Here is a 25,652-nt window from a genome sequence, read left to right as displayed (position 1 = left end):
AGATTTCGCCTGTGTGAACACTGCTGCGCAGTGGACGCTAGGCGAAACCTAAAAAGGAACCATGATATACTATTTCTGGAAATGTAGTGCTTCACATGGCTAAATCACAGCACGCTGATGGCCTTAACAGTTCCAATAGGATACCTTCGACACACCAAACCCTACTGAGATAAGAGTAGTTTTCCCCTGAAACTTAATTTAGTGTGTGAGCCCACGGCAACATGATCTGAATCATCCACTTCTCCCCCTTCAGGAAGGGACAAGGCTCCCCATCAATAATACCCAAGGCAAGATTCACCTTTAATATTTATGATAAGTTATCAATAACAAGTAGCTTTTATTTTCATAAGCACTTACTGACCCTCAGGCTGCCGCGGCTCCCAACAGACATACGCTCATCTTCATCTGAAACCTGAAGACAGAGAGCAGAAATGGGGAGGAAGAAAAGGGTGAAGAAGAAAATATGGAACAAGATCAAAGGGATGATGATGATGGGACAGATTATACGAGGGGAGACAACAACATTTTAGAGGGAAGAGAAAGGCAGAAAAGGTTATTATAGAGACACCTTGAAATCTAGTGAGACCTAAGCCAAAGTTGACCACAGTAAAAATACAAACTGGTGTAAAGAGTCTATAGTGAGTTAGTGCTCCCCATTTAGTGCAGCCTTCCTCTGAATGCATTCTACTGAAGCTGATTTTCACCCAACCAGGGCGCCCCACACAGGCTGCAATCCAGATTAGTCCTTTTTAAGTTCCCTGCTGCACACGTCACATGCTAGACACCAACCAATGAACTGGTGTAGTCTAGGCTGGCCACTGCACCAGCACAAGCTACACTATGGCCCAGGATCAAGTATGTTGCTCACCTCGTACAGCTCACCCAGCACATCCAGATGAGACCACTCGTGGCATACGCTCGTATAAGGCTACGTCTGCACACATCTTGAAAAGATCCTGGTCTCTCTTTATGCTCTTGGGAAAGTCTGCCATGAGACTTGAATAGGCCTTCTCCTTCTTTCGTTCTTTTTTTTTTTTTTTGAGTATCCTGTATTGACTTACACACTCCAGAGCATCCAATAACTGTCCTCCAAGAGTGTTCACTTTGGGATGTCCTCTAAAGACACACTACCCTCTCCAAGGGCCGTGTATAGGTTGCCCTCTGCAAGCATTGCACCTTCCTGAATGTCCTATGAGGATACCCCACTGTGTATTGACCAGTTCATTCTATACAAAAGTCAGTTATGGCCAATCACTGCAAGTGTTTCACACCGGCCACTTTATGCGAGGATATTGGACAAAAACGGCTAACTGTAGTTCATGTGGTGTAGGCTGTTTTCTCTAAGCATCCAACCCTCTGTGTACGATGCTCAATGCGCGTGACCTACTGAAGGTTCCTCTTCCATTATCCTACTTTCCATGAGTACTGTGGACAGGAATCCATCCAAGGCTACAAACAGCTGTCAATTACTAATCTAAAGACATGCTTACAAACATGACATTTATTGTATAAAACTTCACGAAAGGCAAGCTTAACATTACTCAAAAAAGAGCAAAGCGAGGAGAGAAAATATAGTTCAGGGAAGAGAGAAGAAGCAGGCGATGTGAAGGAGAAGATGGACTGAAGACATAAGCACACACTCACCGAGGTGTTCCTCCGGGGCCTGTGAGAATAGCGCTCACTGTCTTCCTAACGAGACCAGGCAGGAAAGGAGATGCAAAAGAAACAGTCAAGAGCTGGAGAAGTAGGAAAGCTAAACCTCATCCCTAGTCAATGAGGAGTCACATTTAAGATCACATGCAGCTCCTGCATTATATGAGGCTGTATATTTCCTTATTTTTATTATTGTGCACATGATAAAAACAACACCTCATCCATCAACCCCACCTCTCCCAGTCTAAAACCTTCCTTGCACAGCATTGAGTAGCATAAATGACAAGTGGAGTTATGAAACACTAAAGCCTGAAAACAGGACAAATGGCAGTAACCATGTCCTTCACCAAGCGAAAGTCTACCAAAACACCTTGTAGCTGGGCTGAAACTGGACTTCATGCTGAGATATTCTCTTCTAACTAAACCCAGGTAATGGAAACTCAACACTTGCTGCTAATATCAGATACAGTCCTGTAGAAAGGCCAAATTATGTCTCAAGATTAGCTCATGGAAATCACTCAAAATGAATAACAGGAATTTACCTCCTAAAAACACAGCACAATGACCTAAAAGAGGGCTAATTACTAAGTTAAAGGGGACTCTAAGAGGAAACTATCAAAGCACTGACATATTAAAGCATTATAATGGGCATATGGTGCTTTGCGGATGACGCTCTATAAACAAACCACAATTATCTTCTAGACTAACAGTGCATAGAGAACATCAAACTACGGAAGGAACATTTGTGCAACTTAATGCAGAAATTGCTAAACCATGTTTTTGAGAAATGGAGATAACATCTGACCTACTTCTGCAAACTGGCCAGAAAAAATATAGAAATATAAAACAAACACCACTTGAAGACAGTGAGGACGATTAGGCCTACCATCCACTGTTCGATGTCGCCCCACTTCGTATCCAGACCATAATATTTCTGAAGAGAGAGAAAAGGAAAGTAAATGTGAGAAAAAGTAAACATGAAGAAGTAGAAAGGTGAGGTGCAAAGCCACAGGACTCTCGCACTTGCTTGTAGAGCATCAACGAATGCAGCCAGGCTGGGATGGCCAAACGTAAACAGCAAGACATGCACTCTGTGCAAAAAAGTGACATACTCAAGGGGTACAAGAAGACAGACTTGGAAGGGGTTGTTGCTGCCCTTCACAAGACCTCATGCCACCAGATTACACATGCACCACTACTAGAACACAAAATATGGAAGAACAGTGGCTGGATCAAAGAAAGTAAAACATATCGCTGAAACCTCAAAAACACTAAAACCGGCCTTCACTCACTTTCCATGAATCAGAAGCCCATCAAGAACAATTGGTGCTTCGTGGTAATCGTGCAATTCTGGCCAGATTTAGGTATGAGGTTTTACTAAAGCCAGGGTTTACAGATACTGCAAAGAAGGTGTACAGCATGCAATTGATAAACACCTACTAAGTCTACATGCACTAATGCAAATAGCAAAACATGCACACACAAACATACCTGAAGTAATGCACTCATCGAAAAAGTGAAAACAGACACATTCGTGCACTAATGGTTTGCACAAGATCAAAAAGCGTGTTTGCTGAAGGGGGTTGGGATTGAATTTGCAGCTTCAAAATGTGTTTTCCAAAATATGTATTCCACATTCTCTTTAAGAGGAGGGAGAAGTGAGGGATTGAAACGTGATTTCTCCATCATATGCTTTGACAACAGATTCCTGGTAACCCGGCAGCAAAGCTCAGGGCCTCACCCAGCAGCCCTGGGCAGAAATCCATGATTCCTAGAGCTGAAGTGTCGAGACCAAACCGGACATGAACAGGGACCCCCCACAACACCCTTACTACGAAGGAGTCCGCACGGAAGCACTTGAAAATAATGGGTACTAAGTGTCTACAGCGCGACAAGAAAACCCAGAGATGTACAAGAAAAAGAGGCTAGAGAAGTGTAGAGGAAGAAATAAGAAACAAGAGAAAGAAAGCTCGAGGCGCCAAAGAAGTTCGGCAGTAGTGACAGACGGTGCAAAACAACAATAGAGAGAAAGTGTTAGGAAGATAGATATTAGCAAACTAAAGGGGAGTTGAAACCGATAAAAGTGATGAAGATAAAAGTGACAAAGAAAGATTACAAAAGTGGAAAGGTGATAAAGGCAGAATGAATACAGGAAATAGAAACTGATTAAGAAAGAATAGGCCGAGAAATAAAACGGTGGAAAAGGTGCATGTGTGTAGGGCTGAACCCAACCCTAAAAGTGTGAATGTTAACAGGTCCAGATAGCAGAATCACAATTCTAAGACTGGAAGCATGGTGCGCTCTAGCACAAGGCAAGCAAAGGCACTCGCCTTACAGACCACAAACGGTACCTGGCCTCCAAAGCACAACGTTTAATTTTCAGCCTTTTGTTTACTTTTGCCTTGTCTGATGTGACACATTCTTTCGGCTCATCCACTAGGCTTTTCAGAATGTTAAGGGCTAGGAGGGAGCGGCAGCTTGTATTAAGAGCAGGATACTGAGTGTAGGCTTGGTCTTTAGCCCAGGAAGCACCATGTTGGAGTGTTTATAGTTGAACAAATGTGCCCTGAGAGGCTGTGGGGGAGACATACCTAACCTGTTAGCAATAGATTCATAACAAACAAGCATTTACAATGCAATGGTTTCGCCTTTGGAAAAGTTCGAGTTATTGGCATTGCTCATGACATTTCTTTTTTTTTTTTACTTATAAATAAATGGCATTGTTATTTACATTGCCAACAGCTCTCACAGCCCACACAGCTCTCCGCCCACACAGCCCACACAGCTCTCTCAGCCCACACAGCCCACACAGCTCTCACAGCCCGCACAGCCCACACAGCTCTCACAGCCCACACAGCTCTCACAGCCCACACAGCTCTCACAGCCCACACAGCTCTCACAGCTCTCACAGGCCTCACAGCTCTCACAGGCCTCACAGCCCTCACACCCCACACAGCCCACACATCTCTCACATCCCACACAGCCATCCGCCCACACAGCTCTCACAGCCCACACAGCCCTCCCAGCCCACACAGCCCTCACAGCTCTCACAGCCCACACAGCTCTCACAGCCATCCGCCCACACAGCTCTCACAGCACAGCAGTTGCTCTCAGTGCAAGTGTGCACTGAAGCAGGTACTGTAGTAGAATTGGCCTATACCATGTACTGCACTGTGACATTTACACAGCGCTTCATCCCCGGGCTGTGGAGCGCTCTGGTTTGCACGGAGACCCTAGGTGCAAAGGTTTAAGATGGCGTGGGTTCGAGCGTGACCAGTGCCTGTGATGCTGGGTGACGCGTGTGAGGTCTGGAGATGGGGACTCTGCGCAAGCGCAGATCGGCCCTCTTACGTGGCTGGTTATAATATACTACTTTGGCTGCACAGCCAAGTTTTAATGTGCTCCAGTTTTTTTTGCTGTTTGCAAAGTCCTCTTATTCCTGCTGGCACGGAGTGGCGCATCTTCGGCGTTTCACCCTGTGCGAGATTTGTTGAAGGAAGGAACAGAACCTAAAAAGGGGATTATTTAAAAGAGAAGCAATTACGTGTCTTGGAAACTGTAATACTGTATATGGCTTGCAGAAGCGCCTCATAGTCGCAGGCTCTGCTCTGCTTCTAAGCACTGTACTGCAGCCGAATACTCGGGTACATGTTGAACAGAGCCTGTGCACACAACGGTCCTGGGCGCTGTCCTGCAGAGCTACTGTACTGCAGCCGAATACTCGGGTACATGTTGAACAGAGCCTGTGCACACAACGGTCCTGGGCGCTGTCCTGCAGAGCTGCGGGTTTCTTCGTTGTCCACACTCATCTTCGCCGACCATCTTGTCTCCTAAGTGGTGCACAGTGGCACGGATGACAAATTACACTATGGACTGAGCCGTCCCACACGGTGACTCAGGTCGCTATTTCTGCAAAGTTGCAGGCTTTATTCAGAACTGAGCTGTGCGGACCGCTGTTGTCCTGGTTTGCTTCTAAGCGCTGTACAGTTTATGACAGGTGTACCTAAGCGCACTGTGCACAGGTGCCCGCGGGAGTGATTGATGTAGCTGTTTGAGCAGTTCTCCTCCTCACAGCGCACCCGGAACTCAAAATATTTAGTGAAAGGGGGAGGGGATTCACTTACCCCTTCTAAAGAAGGAAGAGAGGAGAAGGGGTAAGACCAGCACGGGGACGTCTGATAAAACCCCGGCCCCCTCCTCCACCTCCCAGCTGAACCGCCGGTCAATGCTAGCTCCCTGGCAGGGGGCCTTGGCCATGGAAAAGGTCCAGCCTGGAAGGACCCCACCCGCAGCCACTCGAGGTGCGAACATCTGCATATGAAGGGCTCGAGGAAATGGCCCCTGAGCGCGGGGTGTCAGAGTCCTGGGGGTGGAGGGACTGGGAAAGGATAACAATAACAGAACCCCTGCACCGGGCCTTTGAGAGTGGAGCTCAACGCCATGGGCTTTAATTACAGACCATAGCACAGGAAGAGGACCCTGGGATTGATGGGGGGCATCTACAGGGGGGCCCAAGGCCGTACGTTTCTCGCATCCCTGGGCGGGGCTTTGCTGGGCGGATTACAAGGGCCTGCATTAAGGTCATGAGCATTTAGAAGTGTCTACCACAAATGGCTGTTTGTGTGCAGTGGAAAAACAACAATAAACACAAGCGCTTAAGCTCAGTTTTGCCGTTAAAGCGCTGCAAACTGGTGGAACTACTACCACCGGTTTATCGACTCTGACGGCGTAAGTGCGGAGTTACCCTTCGTGAGATTCAAACGTCTGTCACGTTGGTCACAGCTTGTCAACCTCGCGCTCATTCCTTGCCGAAAAATCTGGTCGTAACAAAGAAAGTTCTAATACCGATAAAACACCACCTGCAAGCAGCCAGTAAACATGACTAGACATCGTAACCGCTCAAGATGCGAAGGGGTCTTCCGGAAATTACCTCATTTCCGAAGAGCAATTTTCTGTCCACAGCATCCAGCGAAGGCCATTTCTAACTGGTGAAGGGGATGAGCCTCATAATATGGAGAAAATACAACGTGCATCCAGTATCTGCGCTGTACAGATATACTTTGAATCATATATGGAGTCGGATGCTGCCCAAGGAGGGATTATTGATTAGGAAAAAAAAAACTGTGGCTGTCTTTTTTCTTGAACACGTACAGTGTTTGAGTTGCCAGATTGGAATTATCAGGGGGAGACTGGTATCGTCAATAGGCACGGTTTATTTCGTTTCTAGTTTCTGTCATCCTGCATTTATAGGTAGAAAACACGTCTGCGGGGTTCCAGATGGTGCAACGAGGAAATAAAACAACAGGGCTGCGCGAGCTTCTCACGCCTGGCGTAGAACCGGCCCTTTTGTCCGGCACTCGGCGGTACAAGGAGATCGTGTCTCATATGTCTCATAACATAGGTATATATTTCCGGTGAAGATTAGTGCCCTCCACAGAGTGCCTTCATATTCTCTCAGTGGTGCATGTCCGAAGGGCGAGTGACCCTGTCCGGGTGGCACCGGCCTGACCTCCGTAGCCGGAAGTTGTCGGGTGCAGGACACTGCAACAACCGAGACACCTAGATTGGTGACAGTTGCGTGATTTCGTGATGCTTTAAAACCGGCACTAGAACTCCGCTCTCTCGCACCAAGAGCAAATTTGTCCCTCTCAAAATTATTCCACAGGCTGGCACCCAATATTACACCAATTAGAGTAATTTCGCTGCGCTTATTTTAAATAACATTTCTGTGGGTTATTAAAATAACAATAGCTTTTACTTCACAAGGTTTGTGGGCGAACGCATCACACACTCCATCATTTCAACTTTTATTTTCTCTCATACACACGACAGTGCTTTGTCCGAGATGCGCATGCGCTACAGTCTGTAAATATGACATTCCCGGGTCGTAGACGCAGAGGCAGTTTGAGACAACGGCTCTGTATGTCGCCTTTCACCTCCTTATTCGAACGGGTTAAACATTCCCTAAATGGGTTGTGCACTATGTGCGCCACTGTATGAAACTGAGTTGGTCTTGCTTACAGTTTCACCTAGCTAGATAGTTTTCACTGCACCCGTTTCACGTGTCTGCGTTATGGGAAACGCGGAATCAACGTGCAGCTGAGTTTTCAAGGGGAATACTACTGGTGAAATGACATTTCAAAATTTCGTTGTTAGTCACAAATGCCAAATCCAAAATATTACATGAATCAATTGTAATTTTCGCCATAGTAAATTATTAGATGTCCCCAATGTTCTATGCAGACAGTTACTTACATCGACACCAATGGGGAACCCTCTACTCTGACCCTCGACTTCGTGCCACTCCACTCTGCTCCACAACAGTCTATGCTCCTCTACTCAACTCCACTCTACGCCCCTCCACGCCAATCTATGTACCTCTACTCTACGCCTCTCCATTCTACACGCCCTCACTCTACATTACTCCCCTCTACACCATTCCACTGTAATCCACGACACTCTGCTATAATCCACAACACTCCACTCTACGATACTTCAGGCCCCTCCGCAACACTACATTCCATGCCATGTACATCAGTGCACTCGCCACTCTCCTCTCCACCACTAACTTTTAGCCATGCTGAACAGCAGCCATGCTGCTGGACAACATGGCTGAAGTACATTGCCAAAGACAATAGCTCTTCCGCTGGCAAGACCTATTGGCTTTTGCCAATGATTGTTGTTTACTAGATCTTACTCAGAACCCCATGGTAAAAAAACATGTATTCACTGTTATCCATATATAATTCTGTATCTTATCGTTGCTAGACCCATTTGGAGTTCAATTCCCTATGATGGCAGTCTGGGATGGGGTTTAATAAATAAAGAGGCACTGGCACCTGTCAGAGCTTGTGTGTGCTGCTGGGTCTGTTTACCTTCATCCCGTTTCACTGACGTCCTTAGACACAGCAGCCTGCAGTTGTGCAGGGTCTCAGCGGGGCAGGCTGAGGTCAGAGGCCCATTATCCTCGCGCTGACACACTAATGCCGAGAGACGCGCATTGTCTGCTGGGTCAGAATGTGCTGAATGCAGGGTTTTCCCAGAGAGTGATGCCAGGCCCGGGGCTGATAATGCGGGGGAACGATATTGTGCCAATATTTTATATTAATAGAAGCGCCGATGAAGGCCGCATCGCCCTGCAGAATCAGGACGGAGCGCAGCTGTTGCGCTGTAAAGCATTAGGACGGCGGCAGGAATTAGAATATATCGCCGCGCGCTGCTGCCGGCTGGTGAATTATTCACCGAGGGGCCGGTCCTCGCGCGCTTTAGCTGGTCTATTTCAGGTGGCCTCGCGCTTCCTTCCCGTGGCTAAATATGGTCGATCGATCGCCTTTATGGATCCCATCAATACAGCTGTCTGTTAATTTAGGAGGCTTATGCTTCCAGTCTGGAAACAGAGTACTCGGATATTGTCTCGTCTTCCAATCCTCGTGAGCTCCAGGTTGTTTACTTTTTACAGCAGGATCTCTTAAGGCCGCGGCCGCCGTCTTCCTTCTTCCCCTGGGCGGCGGGGGGGCGGGCACTTCCGGCCGGCCGCGCTAGGATTGGCCGGCCGGCCGGCTGAAGAAAAAACCTCGGAGAGGACGAGGGGGGCGGGCGGGAGAGGACGAGGGGGGCGGGAGAGGACGAGGGGGGCGGGAAAGGACACGGACGTCCAGGTGGCCTCGCGCTTCCTTCCCGTGGCTAAATATGGTCGATCGATCGCCTTTATGGATCCCATCAATACAGCTGTCTGTTAATTTAGGAGGCTTATGCTTCCAGTCTGGAAACAGAGTACTCGGATATTGTCTCGTCTTCCAATCCTCGTGAGCTCCAGGTTGTTTACTTTTTACAGCAGGATCTCTTAAGGCCGCGGCCGCCGTCTTCCTTCTTCCCCTGGGCGGCGGGGGGGCGGGCACTTCCGGCCGGCCGCGCTAGGATTGGCCGGCCGGCCGGCTGAAGAAAAAACCTCGGAGAGGACGAGGGGGGCGGGCGGGAGAGGACGAGGGGGGCGGGAGAGGACGAGGGGGGCGGGAAAGGACACGGACGTCGGGAGGGAGGAGGGAAACGTGGGGACGGCGGGAGGAGGGACACAAGGCAGGACAGCAGCAAACACGGCCCGGCCGGACCAGACACGGGGGCGTTCCCGGCGTCGCGTGACGTCGGCAAAAGCCAAAGAATCTCGGGAACGCCCCCGTGTCTGGTCCGGCATTGACGGACGCCTCTCTGTTCCAATGGCTAGCCTCCATTTATGGAGCTAGCCAATGAAGCAGAGAGGCGTGTTCAAGTCACCCATACTAGAAACTACAGATTTCTCTGGAGGAGGAGCCTAACGGCTCCGCCCCCCAGCGAAACCTAAAAAGCAGCATCTCACGAGAAGTTGTCTGGAATAGTTATTAGTCTATCAAGATACGAACCCTATTTTTTATAACGTTTTATATAGCACAAACATGACCCACGGAGGTATCCGAGGGCTTTACAGTATATAATTCTCACATATTATACAAAAAATCGGAAATCGCATATAATACAGAAGAGGTAGACATTGGTGTTTGGATATAGTCGGTTGCAAATGGGCATCAGAGAGTTAAGGATGTAGGATGTTAATTTGTTCATTAGAAACATTTTCGCTTCTTTTTTGAAGGCAGTAAAAGAGGAGATTCTGTGTGAGTCTGGGGGGAGATAGTTCTAAATCTTCGGTGCGATACCAGAGAAAGCTCTGCATCCAGTTCTCTTTTTGTGGAAGGATTGAGGTTTTAGTAGTAGTGAGCTCCCGAATGTCTGCAACCTCCCGCCCGCTCTAGCTTTTGAGCTAAATAGCTGGGTGTGTTGCTATGTAGGGCTTTATGTGTCATGCAGGGGATCTTTAGTTGTATTCTCGACTCGTAGGGTAGCCAGTTCAAAGCCTTCAGGGCCGGGGTGATGTGGTTATTTCTTTTTATTCCTGAGACCAGCCTGGCCGCAGCGTTAAGCGATGCCCTGATCGATGCTAGCTTGTATTTTGGAAGACCACATAGAGTGGTGCTTCCATAGTTCTGTCTTGGTAGTACTAGAGCTTGAACTGACATTTTTAGATCAGTCTGTGGGAGGAAGGGTTTACATTTCCTTACGATACTCAGCTGAAAATTGGCTCCCTTGGTGGCATTGTAGATTTGTGCCTTCATATTTAAATGTTTGTCCAGGGTGACTCCCAGGAATTTTACTGAGTCAATGATGTGTGGGGCACAATCAAAGGAAGTTAGATGCTTCAGCCATAAGTCTATCTTGGGTGTGTGATTGGGACGGGAGATGAGGAGAAACTCAGTTTTCTTGATATTGAGCATGAGGTGGTTGCCATTGAGTCAACTTTGGTTATTATGAAGAATGGCGTTGAGGGAGATGAAGTCATCTGGAGAGGAGACTTTCATATATAGTGGAGTGTCGTCCACGTATAGGTGATATAGAATGTTTGTAGACTTCACTGCATTAGCAAGGGGTCTGATGAGTAGATTAAAAAGGATTGGTGATAGTGCTGATCCCTGTGGAACTTCTAGTGTGACCATGGAAGGTTGCGAGAATGATTGCTTCATCTTCATTCTTTGGGTTCTGTTGCTTAGGAAGGAGGTGAACCATTGTAACACTGGACCGGTTAGGCCCATCCTTCGTTCAAGTAGGGACAGTAGATTGTAGTGTTGAACCGCTTTGAAAGCAGAAGATAGGTCAAGAAGTATCAATAGGCATGATTCGTTATGATCTAACATTTTTTAAATATCATTCATTATATGGGTGAGTGCTGATTCAGTACTGTGTCCTTGCCGGATTGGTGTTTATCTAGGAGATTGAAGTTCTCGATGTGGTTGCAAAGTTGAATTTGCACACATTTTTCCAACAACATCGCCAGACTGGGGATGCTGGATATAGGGCGATAGTTGTTGAGGACTGTGGAGAGGGAGTTGGCTTTCTTTAGTATAGGTGTGACCTGCCCTATTTTAAGGCAGTCGGGTAAGGAACCTTGCCTCAGAGAGGCGTTAACAATTTTTGCCCCTAGTGGTAGAATAGAGGTCTTTATCATTTTGAATACAGATGGGGGTAGGGGATCGAAGAAATGATTGGCAGGGTTGATCGCTAGCATTGTGCTATAGATTTCATGTTCAGGGATTGGGTGCCAGTTGGCATTGTTTTTTGGAAGTTGGCAGGATATGCCCAGACGTGGGTCCCTTGCTCACTTTGCCACTGGAATCAAGCTAGCCTGGCTGATTAGCTAGAAACCGGACCCAGAATGCTTCTTTTCGGTGCAGGGAAGACATGGCTTGGCGGTTCAGGTTGGACGGTTCCCATGAGGCACAGGGTCAGACTGATTTGCATATAGCTATGTCTGAACTGGGGTGGTGGAGTGAGCCAAAGAATGATGATGGATTAAACCCAGATCAGTTGACTGGGGGTGAGTTCTTGCAATGTTCATCACTCTGTCCATCAACCCCTTTGGTTTTGCTGTATTATGTTATCAGTCTTGAGTCTGCTCTGCAGATCCCACTTCTGTCTTTTCTGCTAGGACACTACCAGTTCCATGATTCCGTACTACCTTACTCCTTGTGTGACAAAATCTACTCCACCCTGTAAAGTCTATTTGGAGCCAGTAATAAGACTGATTTTGGGCAAATGTGGGATCGGACAAAGGAGTATTTGGTAGAAGTGAAGCAACAGGGCATACAATTTGGTGTAGAATGAGAATGGTCGGGGTGGATGGCAAAATATGTTGTCGCCTAAGCAGCAAAAATCCTTCCATTGGCCTGGTAGGAAGTTTTGCAATTGAGTAAGGGTCAAGAAGTAACTGGGAAAGCAGAATTAGCCAGCAATGCACCCAGTCTCTGCATCCTACTCTTTCCTGAACCGAGTTGTGAAAATCTGGGCATCTGAACAATGCATGACACTACAGGTGGGACATACCCGGGAATAAGTTCGCGGTAACACTATAAATGGAGTGCTAAGCATAACTGAAAGTCATTATTTAGACCCTTCCTATTTGGAACTAATCAGCTGTTCTACTGCCTCAGCACATCTGTGAGCAGCCGGAAGAATTGATGTGGAGAAGAACTGTGGATGAGGAGGAAAGGAAACTGTGATTGCATGCCAGAAGCCCAAGCCTACCTTCTGCACTTGATAGATCTGCAAGAAAGAAAAGAGAAGAGAAGAGAGAAACACAAGAACATTGAGTCGAGAGACTACAAAAGCAACATGTACATACTTTGCATTGTAAAGGTGTTCCAACTGTAGCACTGAAATGTTGGATCAGAAAGGATGCATATCACTCCTCTTGATTGATTCAGATTGTAATTATTAACATTGCCCTTTAATGCTGGTTGTGATTTAAGGATGGAGTTGTTTTCTTACAGCTGTTATGCTCTCTTTCTTTTCATGTTTATCCTGAAAGGAATCACTTTCCCTAGGAGTCTCTAACCCCAGAGACAACTTTAAGTGCTTTCCGGGAAAGCTCTAGTCTCCTTGACGGACAAAGCCACTTTTTTACCCTCCATTTAATTTAACATTCACATAGTTTTTCCTAAAAGGATTGTTTCCTTTATCTCCTAATGTGTGTAAGCACAAATGAGTGAAATCCCAGTTTGAGGAATGCCTCAATGAAGTATAATGGTTTCCCTGCTCAAGTGGCAGCCTAGGGCCATGACAGTACCTCCCAGATAGACTATTTGGAAAGGCCATGAGCAAATTAAGAATTTGTTCTACTTCTCTTCCTTTTGGTTTGTATGGGCTTTCTTTCTGTTAACTCTATTCCCCTGCTTGGTAAGAAAAGTGACAGTAAATATGCTCCTTTTTGGAGTTGCCTAAAATTTTAATGAAGCTCCTTGCTGATTAGAAGATGGACTCTTGCCTAGTTACCCTCGACTATGCAAGCCCTGGTCCCCTCCAGCCAATACTATTAAGGCCTCTGGGGAATAGAGGAGAAGATCTTGTGTGTTGGGGCTAGACGCTGACCACATCTCTCGAAACAGGGCAATGCTGCAAAAGAAGTTTGGTCTGAGAATCATGCAGACTGGAAGCACCCACCCCCACCACCCCCATGGGGAGCCCGCTGTCCCTAACCTCCATGAGACCATAGTGCTGGCAATGTGACAGATAGTGGAGCTTGAGTGAAGGTGCATCATGATGACTATTATATTGACCACAATCGAGATGAGCAGCCCAGACCGGTGTTCCTGCTGGGCAGGCATATTTACAATCAACAAATGACCAAATTTCCAAACAAGTGTATGGGAATACCCTTCTGTTTCTAGTCTCAACTTGAAATCAGCCAACACGTCTAGTCCTTTCACACGTGTTTTAAACAAACATCAAGGACGTCAATTCACCAAACTATCAGCACCACATTTATGCAAGACTATCACTTTGTATCTCTCTATTATTGTACTGCCCCACACAAAGTTTACCTAGTAGGGAACAAGAGACGTGATCTTCGTCTCGGGGTTTTGCAGAGATTGAGAGCAGAAGTGTCTCAGAGAGCCTTTTCTGAACAGTAATATTTACCCTATACAGTCAGTCGACAGCAGCCTTAATCTTTTATTATAAAATGTTATGCTATGCAAAAGCGGTTAGTTGTCCTATCTAAGAAAATTATTTGGCTAGACACCTTTGGTTTCCACCAGTGATATGATCATTACAAATGTGTTGATCAAATAGGATTTTCTTAAAAAACTGAAAACAAGAGGAGTTTGGCAAAACAGGAACTGTTTATTCAATTAAACAGTTCGGCCAGGAGAACAGTTACATTTACTAGGTTTGAGGAATGTCTCAATTTATCTTGAGGTTTCTTTATCTACAATATTACAAGAGCAATAAAAGGTTTCTGACATACAATATATGGCGAGGAATGTTGGTTGCTGCCTTTAAGGTGATACATGACTGGTCAATTGTTACTGCAAGCAAGTCTTGACCTGCGTGGACCCAGTGTGGCCAGTAGGGAATGTCATAGCACATAATCACTGTAAGGTGAGACTGTATGTTCTCTACAGATGCTCAACACTGTTGCTTGTAAATGTTAGTCCAAAGTCATTAGGCTTCTACATGGGTAGGCTTTCTGACCACTAAAAGAATCAGCTTCTTGGTCGAGGTTTTGGAAAATCACTACTTTTCACGGTCAATTGGCTAAAAGTATCCAGTGTTACACTTGAAGTCTAGTACAATAGTTTATTGAAGCTTGGTAAGGCTGTCTTATGTAGCTTGATAGGTCCTGCTGCAGCGTGGTTCTTTGAGACAAAAAGTCAAACAGGTCTATAAACTAAAATCATAAAAAATTATTTACACAGACTGAGATCTGGAGGGGTGGTGGGAGAGGTTGAGAAGAGAGCAACCCCTTCACTGACGCACTGCACAGAGTTGCATCTTTCAGATCTGAAGTCAGAAACAAAGCAACCCCCTCTTCCTCAAATATTTTAAGAAGATCTCCCTGGAAGCCACGCCACTCGGAGGTGGAGGAGGGACATGTGGGCAGATTGACCCTGCAGTAGTGAAATGGAATATTACAGCTTTCACTCATCTACTAGCTGCAGCAATTGTACATTAAGCAGATACTGTTCACTTCTATGGGTACCATACCAAGGTTGTACCTCTGACTTTATATACAGTCACTGAATGGGCAGTCACCACTTAAAAAGGCCAAGACCGTTACTCACTGGCCACAAAAAGAGAAACACATCCAGTGCTCCTCAAGCAAAGGGTGGTTAGAACTCTTCATGGACGCTCTTATAGAGCTGACAACTTGTTAGTCTGTCGGATTCGGAGACTACCAGATGAAAACATACTTGGGGGTTAATGGACCAAAGAGAAAAAAAAACAATAAGGATAAATTGATGTAATGAATAATTCTCGACTGCCAGTCTTACACTGTGTTATACTGCACGTGGTAACACCCTTCACCCACCGCCCAGGATTTAGGCCATGCCTGCTTGCCCAGTGCAACACATGGAGTTAATGGAGTTAGCACTGCAGACTTAACCACCTAGAATACTGGGTAAATAAGGGGAACATGGAGTATCCACTTTGAAATTAGTAGATGTTCCTATTACCCCAGGAAACCACAAAAAAACTGGATGCCTATGTAGAAAGCTTTGTCAGAAATCCGAGAAGAAACCCCCTAGAATCTTTGCCTCCCCATTTTCCAATCTTCTATCTCCCACCCACAATGGATGTCTAATTTATCCACACCTTTCAGCAAGTGGTGCCTGGTAGCACATGGCTCAAACACAACATATGTACCAGTGACTCCCAATTTGCAATACAGAGAGCACCCTGCCCTCCTATCCGCACTACCCTTCCCCAAACCAGATGTGGTCATGGCAGATAAGACAGCTGCTCGACCTGCAACAGGAATTCAAGCCATTGCTTGAAGCAGGTTTTTAATTCGACAATATGTAAATTAGATCACCAACCTATTCTAGGGTAAGAGCTACTGATGGTCATCGAAAATCAACCCAGGATACTTGCACAAATTATCTCTTTACACAATTACGCAAACACTTCACATCTCAGAGCATCAGGCTAGTTAATCTGCAATAATGGCACAACAAAAGGCTTTATCGTGTTTAATTCTGATGGCTTCTACTTTGAATAGCAGTCATATACACAAATGTGCCTGCCACACAGCGCAGAACATTAGTAATAAGATTACACCATGCAGCATGAATTACCATTTAACTATTAGCCTTAAATGTATTCTAAATCCAAAAAACTGCGTATTAGTTCTGAAAATACACACATTTTAATTTCAAATACATTCTTTTCAATTTTGAAAAAATTCCCAGGTCAACAAAACAAACGTTTTTCATTTCTAGATTGGGCTGCAGACAGGGGAGCCACTCACAGCAAACTGGAGACCTAACAGAACCTCCTGAGCAACTCGATGGAAAACCCTGTACTAGAAAAAAATACCAAGGCTGAGGCAAATTATAATACCCCATCTCCTTCCAGCTCAACACAGACCCCACTCAGGAACAGTCAGCACTCCCAAAAACCTAGCCACTCTCACCCAAAGTGGGCCTTATCTGGTGAAAACAATTGGTCAAAATTCACAAGGAACTAATGACCAACCAATGCTTTGAACAAGGACAATTTTATTTATTTATTTTTATTTATTTATAAAGTTTTATATAGCGCAAACTTGATCCGGAAGGATATCAGAGCGCTTTACAATTTGAGGCAATTAAATAAATTCCCACCCTATTCCCCTATAAACCCACATCTCACTATGGAACAGTGTCTTCACACCTGCGTCGTCGGCCAGGGGCCAGTGCTACGGAACAGAAAATGAATGCCCGGTGGGCTGTGTAAAGAGAGTGGATTAGGTGCTAGCTTTAATCAATGCATTTGTCATGCAAAAACGTTAGAAAAAAAAAGTATGAAGTTTTGCATTTACTATATTTAATTGACACAAATATATTTAAAAAGGTACACAGTTACATTAAATATTCAAAAAGGAGACTCTGCAAACAGCAATAAATTGACTTCCTCTTTGTAATCAGTTTGATAATGTGTATAAATTGTTGAGTGAAGGCATTCCAATTTGGCATCAAGTAATAAACATGATTCTGGGAAATACAAATACAGACGCTGGGTCTTACACGCGAACAGATTAAGAGATGGGAGGAGCTAAACACAATATAAGGTGTCTCCTTCCCAGCCCACTACCCACGTCACACACGCACACACACACAAGCCGTGCTTAGAAGATGCAGAGTATCCTTGTTATGGTACTGGCCCTTTTAAGGTCACGTTATTAAGATTATACGCTCACGTGTATGACTTTCACTCTAAGAGCTCTTTGATTAGTCTCTTAATTAGACATAATTAACTTTTCAGTGTGTAAGGTCTTTGACTGTATGGTTCAGCCAAGATATGCTTCACTGATGTGCAGAGCTTTGGTTTACAAATGGGCTAGATGACCCTGCTTCCAGTTTTGGCCTGTGCAAATAATGTTCTTACATGAGGCCAGGCCACACTGCAGATCAAGTCAGTAAGGTCTGGCCCGATCTCCACAGACATCAAAACTAAAAACAGCGCGTCCAAGCCGCACAACATATCCACAGCTTTGCACATCACAGACTACGACACAACCAAAGATCTGCACATCAGCAGTTCATGTTATGCTTTTGTGGGCAAAGCAAAAAGGTGACAAAGAAGGACCAAAGAAGGCCAAACGTGAGTCATTCCTCTGCCTGAAACAACCCCAGGCCAAACGTGCTCTCCAGTGTAGCATTTGATATATCTATATCTCTATAGATATCTATATAGACATATAGATATCTATAGATCTATCTATAGAGATAGATATCTATAGATATATATACATATATTTATTTGCAAGCCACATCTACCTTCTGCAATACTGTACTCTGTACACCAGATGCGTCATGTCTGCCCCTGCATTATCAATACATCAGCTATGGAGGAGTAGGTAAACTGACCTTCTCTCTGCTTACTGCACCCCAATAGGCTCACTCTCCACATTGGCTTTCCTCCTTACGTGAAGGAGTGTTCGAGAGCAGGAAACGCTGGGGGCATGTGAGATGGCTACCCACTGAGGTGATTGGGAAGAAGCAGGGCGCCAACGTGGACCCGTGGAGATGTAAAAGTACAACAGTGTTCTATGCAGAACACAAGCAGGGGCTGTACACTCAAAATCTGCACATCTTTTATGCTGACTTCTCAGGTATGTTTGAAGGTTGAGAGTGTAATCTTGAGGTTTACTTCGTGTGAGTTTTGGAAGCATCACTTTCTGATGTGATCCAGACACTTACCACAGCATGAGAGTGAAATATTTGCATTTACCATTCTGCTGAATGCTAGAAACTATTTAGTGATGCATATCTGCATATAGGCAAATATGCAAACACCTCCCTGTAGGAGAGTAGGGTCTGCTCCCTATGGTTACCCCACTTTTTGCTGCGATTCTCTGTATTTTCGACTTTAGTGTGGCTGTGGCCCTGCCAATCTGACCCACAGCCCAGCTGTTCTCTCTCTAAATTGATACCATGTACTTCAGGTACATACCAGATTGGTTACTGGGTCAGCCTTGTGAGCCCCTGTATAGTGTGCCATAGGTACCCAGGGCATAGGTGCACCCTAGGCCTACCAGGGGCTGCAGTATGTATTGTGCCGCCCCTGGTTTGCCTTCCAAACTGACACCACAGGTCTGTTCACACAGCCTGGGTAAGGTAATGTAATCACCCCTTACTTAGATATAGTATACCTATATATACATATAGACACATATACACCTATAAGTCACTCCTATGGCAGGCCTAAACAATCCTCGACGGAGAGTGCTTGGTTTTATGTGAGAGGGTGCCCTAGCATGAGCTGAGCCAGTCTGCAGCTTTCGGAACCATCTCCTTATAGCTGTTCTATGATGTAGCCATACCGCATACTCTCAAGTGCATTATAATCCTTGTGGTTAATGCCAACTTTGGTTTGGCTTTAACAAAACATTTTGTGTAAGGTGTCAAACACTTTGGAATACTACCCCCCGCCAGTCTTGGCGTCGGGGGTAGCATTCCACCCTTCTAGAAGGAGAAGACATGTAGTTACTGTTAAATCCGGTTAAAGTTAAACAGAGCCTCAGCATCACAAAATGGATGCTGCTGCCACAGACACGAGTCTGACCTCCTGTTGCTGGACGAAACTCCGGCAGGGGAGGCTAGGACAATAGGTTTCCTGTCCAGGGAGGTGCCAGCACCTCCCCAGACATGATTGTAGTGTATTGGGGCAGGGAGGGCTGTATTCAGTGAATGCTTTCCAGACACTGCCTGGATAGCCCGGTTCAAACCAGTTGCTGGGGCACTCTGTCCAGTTTCGCGCCAGAGCTGGGGCTAAGGGAAGGGGGTGTAACCATCTCCTGTCCTGGCCCACTCATAGGAGGGACCTTTTCAGGTAGTCCAGCCCACAAACTAAGTATAAGTATGGGAGCTGTGTCCCTAGGACTTTAGATTACCCTGGACGAAACTTTGATACAGAATCCTGGACCTTCGACGTTCCATTTCGACTGGAAGACGGAAGACCTCTCCCTTGTGGTCAAGGAGTGACCACCCTGTTCAAACAGGCACCAACAGCAACTTTGCCGGTCTGCATTTTCGAGGCTTCCGCCGGATCCCTAAGAATCTGCGACACAGGACACGGACTTCCAGACATCTCTGACCCCGACCCACAGCAAAGCTGAGACACGTGGCGGACACGAGAGACCGGAACTCCTGGACATCCTGCATTTTGCAAGCTGCACTCCTTCAAAAAGGTATCTCAAAGTTGTGTTTGGGGTGCTTGAAGCCCCAGCCCGAGCACCATTTGCACCGAAGCCCAGGCCCCCACACTAAGCGAGTGTTCAGTGGGCCCCGCTTTTGCATTTTAGCTTGACGCGTCTTCCCAGTTCCTTGCCCGTTGGCTAGTGAGCCCCCCGAAGACCTATCTTTAAAAAAAACGTTCTTTCCTGGTTGCTCCAGGCTTGCTCCAGCTTCCCTGCAAAGGAGAAGCGCCACAGACCTTGCTGGTCTGCAACAGAGCCAATCTCGACATCCTGTGTGGGTTGCGGTTGCCAAGGCTTGTTGGGTCCAATCCGGATACCGACACCGCAGTCAACTAGATCTGTCGTGGAACAGCTCGAATCCAGCGCCTGGTCATCGTCTATGCCTCCTGGACTTCGTGGCGGAAGAGACAAGTTCGACTTCTTCACCTGAAATCACCAGACATCGCCTGGTTCCTTCCTGGTCATTGGCTAGTGACCCAAACTCTGTCCCTTCTGCTTTCAGATTCCTCAGATCTTCGATCCACCCTTAGATCCACCGGACACTTTTCCTCTGGTCGCCTGCAGCACTTCTTTGCAGCTCACCATAGAAAAAGACGACGAAACCCGACACGAACAGACACCTATGCACCCGGCTTCCCTGGGTGAGGTGACACGAGTACTCTGGTGCTCCCGTGGGTCTGGACTCTCAAAGTGTCCTAGTTTAAAAGGGTTCCATCCTAGTCCATCCGGAAGTGTCCTTAAATTGTATATTTGTAACTTCTATGTTTCCCATAGAAAGTCAATGGTAACCCGCGCCTGTGTTTAGACACTGCACGCGTCTTCCGTGGGCCTCCTACTGCCTAGACTTTGGTCGATTAGAGTAGCCGCAGCGATTCCACCGGTCCCAGGCCTGCTTTCTAATTCTCTTGTGGTTCTTATACCACTATTTTAGTATATGGTTTGTGAGGCCCCTAGGGGCCTCAAAGTGTGCAGATGAGTTGTGTTTAGATTAAATACATATATATTTGATATATACGTTGTGTGGTGTCCTTTCATTTGGTATTTAAGGGATTATAATTGGTAAAACAACTTGCTTAACTCGCCTACTGAAGTCTTAGCCTGATGACTGCTGGTTCATGCTACCACTAGGATAGCTTTCTTTAAGGTTGACTTTACAACCATCAATAAGGGTCAATTATGCTGGTGCAAGGTGCCCACTAGAAGTAATGGACATCCTATGCCAGGCTAACTTCTCACACTCCCATCAACTAATGGGGTAAAAGAAATGTTGCTTTGGGCCTTCAAATGATTTAAATGATCACTTTAATCTAGATGGAATTGAGATGTGCCTTGAGAACTGGGTTTTCTTTTGATAGGTTGTGTAAAATGCAGTAAGTAAAATACGCTCAGTAATAAGGCTCAAGGAAGAACTCTGGAGCCTGTGTAACTAAACAATCTGGGTTTGAATCCCAGATCACCTACACATGATCAAATTGTGTGACCCCTGGCAGATTACTGTCTCTCCATGTGCCCAATTTCTGTTGTGTGACAAGCACAGGAGTCAAATTGGGCATTAAACCCCATATAAAAAATGGTCCTTTTCTATTAAGGTTACAAAACGTTCTGACTCTGCAGTAACGCAACAATTTGTATTTTAGGTACGTGTTGGGTTATAGTTATGAGGTGTATCCATACAGAGAGGGACACAACGCTCCAGTTTTGTACCTCAATTTACAATCCAATGTAACCGGATAAAGCGAGACAACACAACGATTCCCAGAATCATTTCAGTTAGTAAATGAAGCCCTGTAATGGGAGCCTGGTGTCCATGATGACTAGGGGGACTCCAGAAACCCTTTGTGCAGGGCTGGACTGGGACCCGTAACTGGCCCTGGCAAACTGCTCGGCCGGCCCCCTGGGATGGGGCAGCCAGGGGAGAGCTGTTAACTAGGGCCGGTTTCGTCCGATTTTGTTACAGGAGGCCGATATTGCCTGCTCACAAAAACAAAAACAGCATGCAGGGACCCAAAACCGGCCCCCAGCCTCGCGGCCCACCGGGGAAACGCCTGGTGCCTTCCGCGGCTAGTACGGCCCTGCTACAGAGGTCTGTGTTTGTAACCAGAGAGCCACAGATTTGAATCCTGGTTGGTGCAGTGGAAAATAGTGACTTGTGTATGTTTAATGCTACGAGGTCCCGGTCTGCGACAGAAAGCACGTTGAATATGTAAGTTCTTATTTTAAACTTGCATTACATGCAGTGGTATAAGATAGTCTGCTACAAAATGTGCAAAAAGGTTCAAGATAAAGAGCTTTCAAAACAAAAGATGATCGTAATACCCAGACTGTACATAGAGCAATTTTTTTGTGACTGTCCACTAAAAGCACACACTTCAAAGCTCAGCTAGTACCACCCTTAAAATACTTCTCAAAAAGAATAAAACTGCCATCAGCAACCATCAAGTGATTCCATCAGTTAAAGCCAATACCGCTACCAGGTACCTTTACATTTGCAGATTAATAAATATGCCCCCAAATGTGCACAACTTGTTAAAGAGTTGTGTCAGTGTAGCTCCCCACAATGGGCTTCAGCGTGACGCAATTCTTAAGTTAGATTTATCAAGCCACGCAAGGCCACCTTGCATGGCTTGATAAATCTAGAGTAAAGCAATGCAGAGTAAACTGCTGCATTGCGTTACTTTGCCCCAAGGAACGTTCCATTGGGGGAGCGTGGGTGTTCCCACGCATTAACCCATGGAAATTGGTGCATTTGCAGATTTACCATTACTGGTAGACCTGGGAATGCGACACTTCCCTAGGTGAGGCGTAAAGAGGAGAAATATCATTATTTCTTCTAGTTACTTCCTCTTTCCATGTGTGCTGCATTCTGCAGCTAACATAGAAAGAGGAAACATGGTGCAAGGGTGCCTGCATTGGCTCTAGGCAGCACATTGTGCACCAGTGCAAGGAAAACATAGGAATGCGCATTATTATGTTAAATACAGTGCATTCATGCCCTTTCCACATCATGCAGCGCAGCAAGGTACCTTGCTGTGCTGCGTTGTTTTTTACATGAATATGTCCCTTACATTTCATTCAGGCAAACAGGCACCCTAGCAAGAAGGCACATTTAGCTGTCTGCCCCTCTCTCTGTTCCACAGCTGAAGCATTTAAACTCTAGGAATTAACCTTCCCGGCGGAGTCTCTGTTCACACAAAGTAGAACTGTTTTTTTTTTTAATTAGTAAAGTAGGGGCACATCGTGCCCCTCAGATCGCGCCTACTTCGACCACTGGTTGATTAGAAGGCGAATATAACATTATTATTAGAGCTTTAGTCTCACTATACCAGCCGTATTTAGTCCCAAATGTGTGTTCCGACCTCAGTTTTCCTTATTTCGACCTAGGAGTATTAATTCCCGGTTGTTGTGTAATACAGTTTGGGTTTTAAAGTCGCAGTTGTTTTGTAAATGAGCTTCAAAATAAGCTAAAAACTATTTCTATATTTAAAAAAAAAGTGGTCTCACTACAAGAGGCACACGAATGACCCTGTCCATAATAAACCCTGAATGAGAACGAAGCAATATGCTGCTTCTTGTGCAGCAAGCAGAGGGGCCGGAGGGGGGAAGGTTGGGGGGTGGTTGCATTAGCTCGGTTGTACTAAATATGCATTGCTGGCTTCTGAATTCTTATGATAACCTGCTGATTTCTACAAATAACTCTGGAAAAACATAAGAGTGGGTTTCTCGTACCAGTTTTGTACTCATATCAAACACAATCTCTTAATTACATGTTTTTTGACATGCAATTAATTGCTTTAGGGGTTTCATAATCGGCAATAAACAATTTTGGTCTGGTAGGTACGAAATTAGGGCACCGTGCTTAAGGGGTTGGCAACATATGTGGAGCACCCACTTACCAGACCAGTTGGCAGGTTCCCATCTACCCATGCAGTGGAGATTCTCTCCTCTCTAACGTCCAACCACAGCAATAAAATGAGGGAGTCCTCAGGAGCACAAATACCAGTAACACTGACAGGCCCTGGGTAGGTAACGCGAACTCTAGGAAGCCAGTGTCTTAGAGGAGCCCTAAATTGTCAATCGTTGCTGCTCAAGAGGTTAAGCATGGGGTGAAGTTGCTACCCCAAGACCTCGCACTGACGGGTCTTCCTGGACCCCACTGAACTTTGCTTCTGCACTGTGAGGTTCTTCGGGTTTTCTCTGCTCTTTCAATATGTCCCCGGGCCTTCACAGTCACTCACTCGGAGCTCTTAAACCTCATCCGCTCCACAAGGCCCATGCGGAACCCTCCATTGACATCAAAGCACCTCGTAGAGCCTAGAATATGAATACTCATGAGGGCCACAAGAGAAAACTCACCTTGCTTTACTGCTCCATTTAAGACATCAAAAGGCCAAGGTTTCTCGAGGCTACTCGCGAGTGCCGCAGAAAATTCCTGCCACTTGTGGGTCTTGTGCCCCTCTAAAATGTTTCTGTATCCTTAGGGTCTTCGTGGGCCTTCCGGGGCGTCCCGCGGTCTCAAGCCGTCATACAAATCAACCCGTTCTTAGTGGCGCCGCCTCAGTCACTCTTTGGAAGGATGTGCCGGTCTCCCACCGCCGCCTTCATTTAAACATTCAGACTCTCATAACTCCTCACAGCGCTCACTATATCCGACGTTCTTTCCAGCGCCCCAGGGGTCACTAGTAATGTACCCCTGTGCTCCGACAGCCCCCCTTCGTTGGTTTTGTGCCCCCCTTCCCTAATCCAGATCCCAAGAGGTTCTCGGAATGGAACGTGTGCCCCCATCATTACCCACGAACCTTCCAGATGCATTTGGCCGGGGAGGAGGGGGGGGGGGGGGGGGGGCTCTTCATACGCCTCTCCACAACACTTGCATTTGGTGACCAGCACGGACCAGGCCCCCAGCTCGGTGTCAGAATTAGGTCAGCGGGTCACATGGGAGTGCAAGGCCTGTGGATCACTGGAGATTAACTGCAGAGATCCCTGCCTGCTCCAGCAAAAATGCTCAGCTAATAATAGTATGGAAAGATAGGCACAGAGAAAAGCAGGCACCGAGGCAGCACTGTACAGACACCAGAGCAGCAGGCAATGCGCAGGAAGGCGCAGTAATTGGAAGAAGGCACCAGAGATGCAACCCGGGTCTTCCTGGGACACAAAACGAATCGGCCGTCAACCTAAAAGTGCCCACCTCAATTATTGAATGAGATAGCAACATAAAAAACAAAAAAATGAGCCACGTTATCGAATTGGACAATTTTTAACATGTGAAGAAGACATGCTTTACGGGTGATTTGCAAGGTATGAGAAACTGCAAGCATGTGTGCCTGCTGCAGGCAATATTTGTGGTAATATCAGGAAATCAAGAGCAAAACCGGTCCACCAAACCAAAGCACTGCCAGATTGCCCTATAGGTCAGTCTTGTCTCGGTAGAGGTAAATAGGCAGTAACTGAACATAAGTGAGAGAGTTGGGTTGACAAGCCACGCAGAATAAACAAGCTGGCAGCCACACCGCAAAATAAACAAGCAGTATTGCAACAGCAACATACAGGAAGCAGAGCATTCAGCTACAGACCAGCACCACAGCAGCTCCCAGAACAGACACAGCATGAAGTCCCAGACCAGATACAACTAGCTGACAGTACACAGAATAGTCCACACAGACCACCAGAGAGCAGCTGAACACGGACCACAACAGTGCAGCTGCACACAGCCCATATAGAGAGAGTCACTGCACGCAGA

General features: G+C 46.2%; 1 protein-coding gene across 25 annotated transcripts in view; it reads right to left on the bottom strand.

Annotated features, from left to right (window-relative positions):
• LRRFIP1 (LRR binding FLII interacting protein 1) overlaps nt 1-25,652 on the bottom strand; it is a 470,251-nt gene that overhangs the window by 237,249 nt on the left and 207,350 nt on the right. For 17 of the 25 annotated variants that reach the window (XM_086956332.1, XM_086956334.1, XM_086956307.1 and 14 more), the window contains exons 3-6: nt 12,760-12,777; nt 2,540-2,587; nt 1,645-1,689; nt 362-412 (exon numbers count right to left, since the gene is read on the bottom strand). The exons of the other annotated variants lie outside the window; for them this stretch is intronic. In XM_086956332.1, coding sequence (XP_086812458.1) covers nt 362-412; nt 1,645-1,689; nt 2,540-2,587; nt 12,760-12,777 — 162 coding nt within the window. The remainder of the gene's footprint in view (nt 1-361; nt 413-1,644; nt 1,690-2,539; nt 2,588-12,759; nt 12,778-25,652) is intronic. 25 annotated transcript variants of the gene reach the window in all.

The sequence above is a fragment of the Lissotriton vulgaris genome, chromosome 2_1, assembly GCF_964263255.1.
Source record: "Lissotriton vulgaris chromosome 2_1, aLisVul1.2, whole genome shotgun sequence".
Lineage (NCBI taxonomy): Eukaryota > Metazoa > Chordata > Amphibia > Caudata > Salamandridae > Lissotriton > Lissotriton vulgaris.
This window is presented reverse-complemented; position numbering and strand designations above follow the sequence as displayed.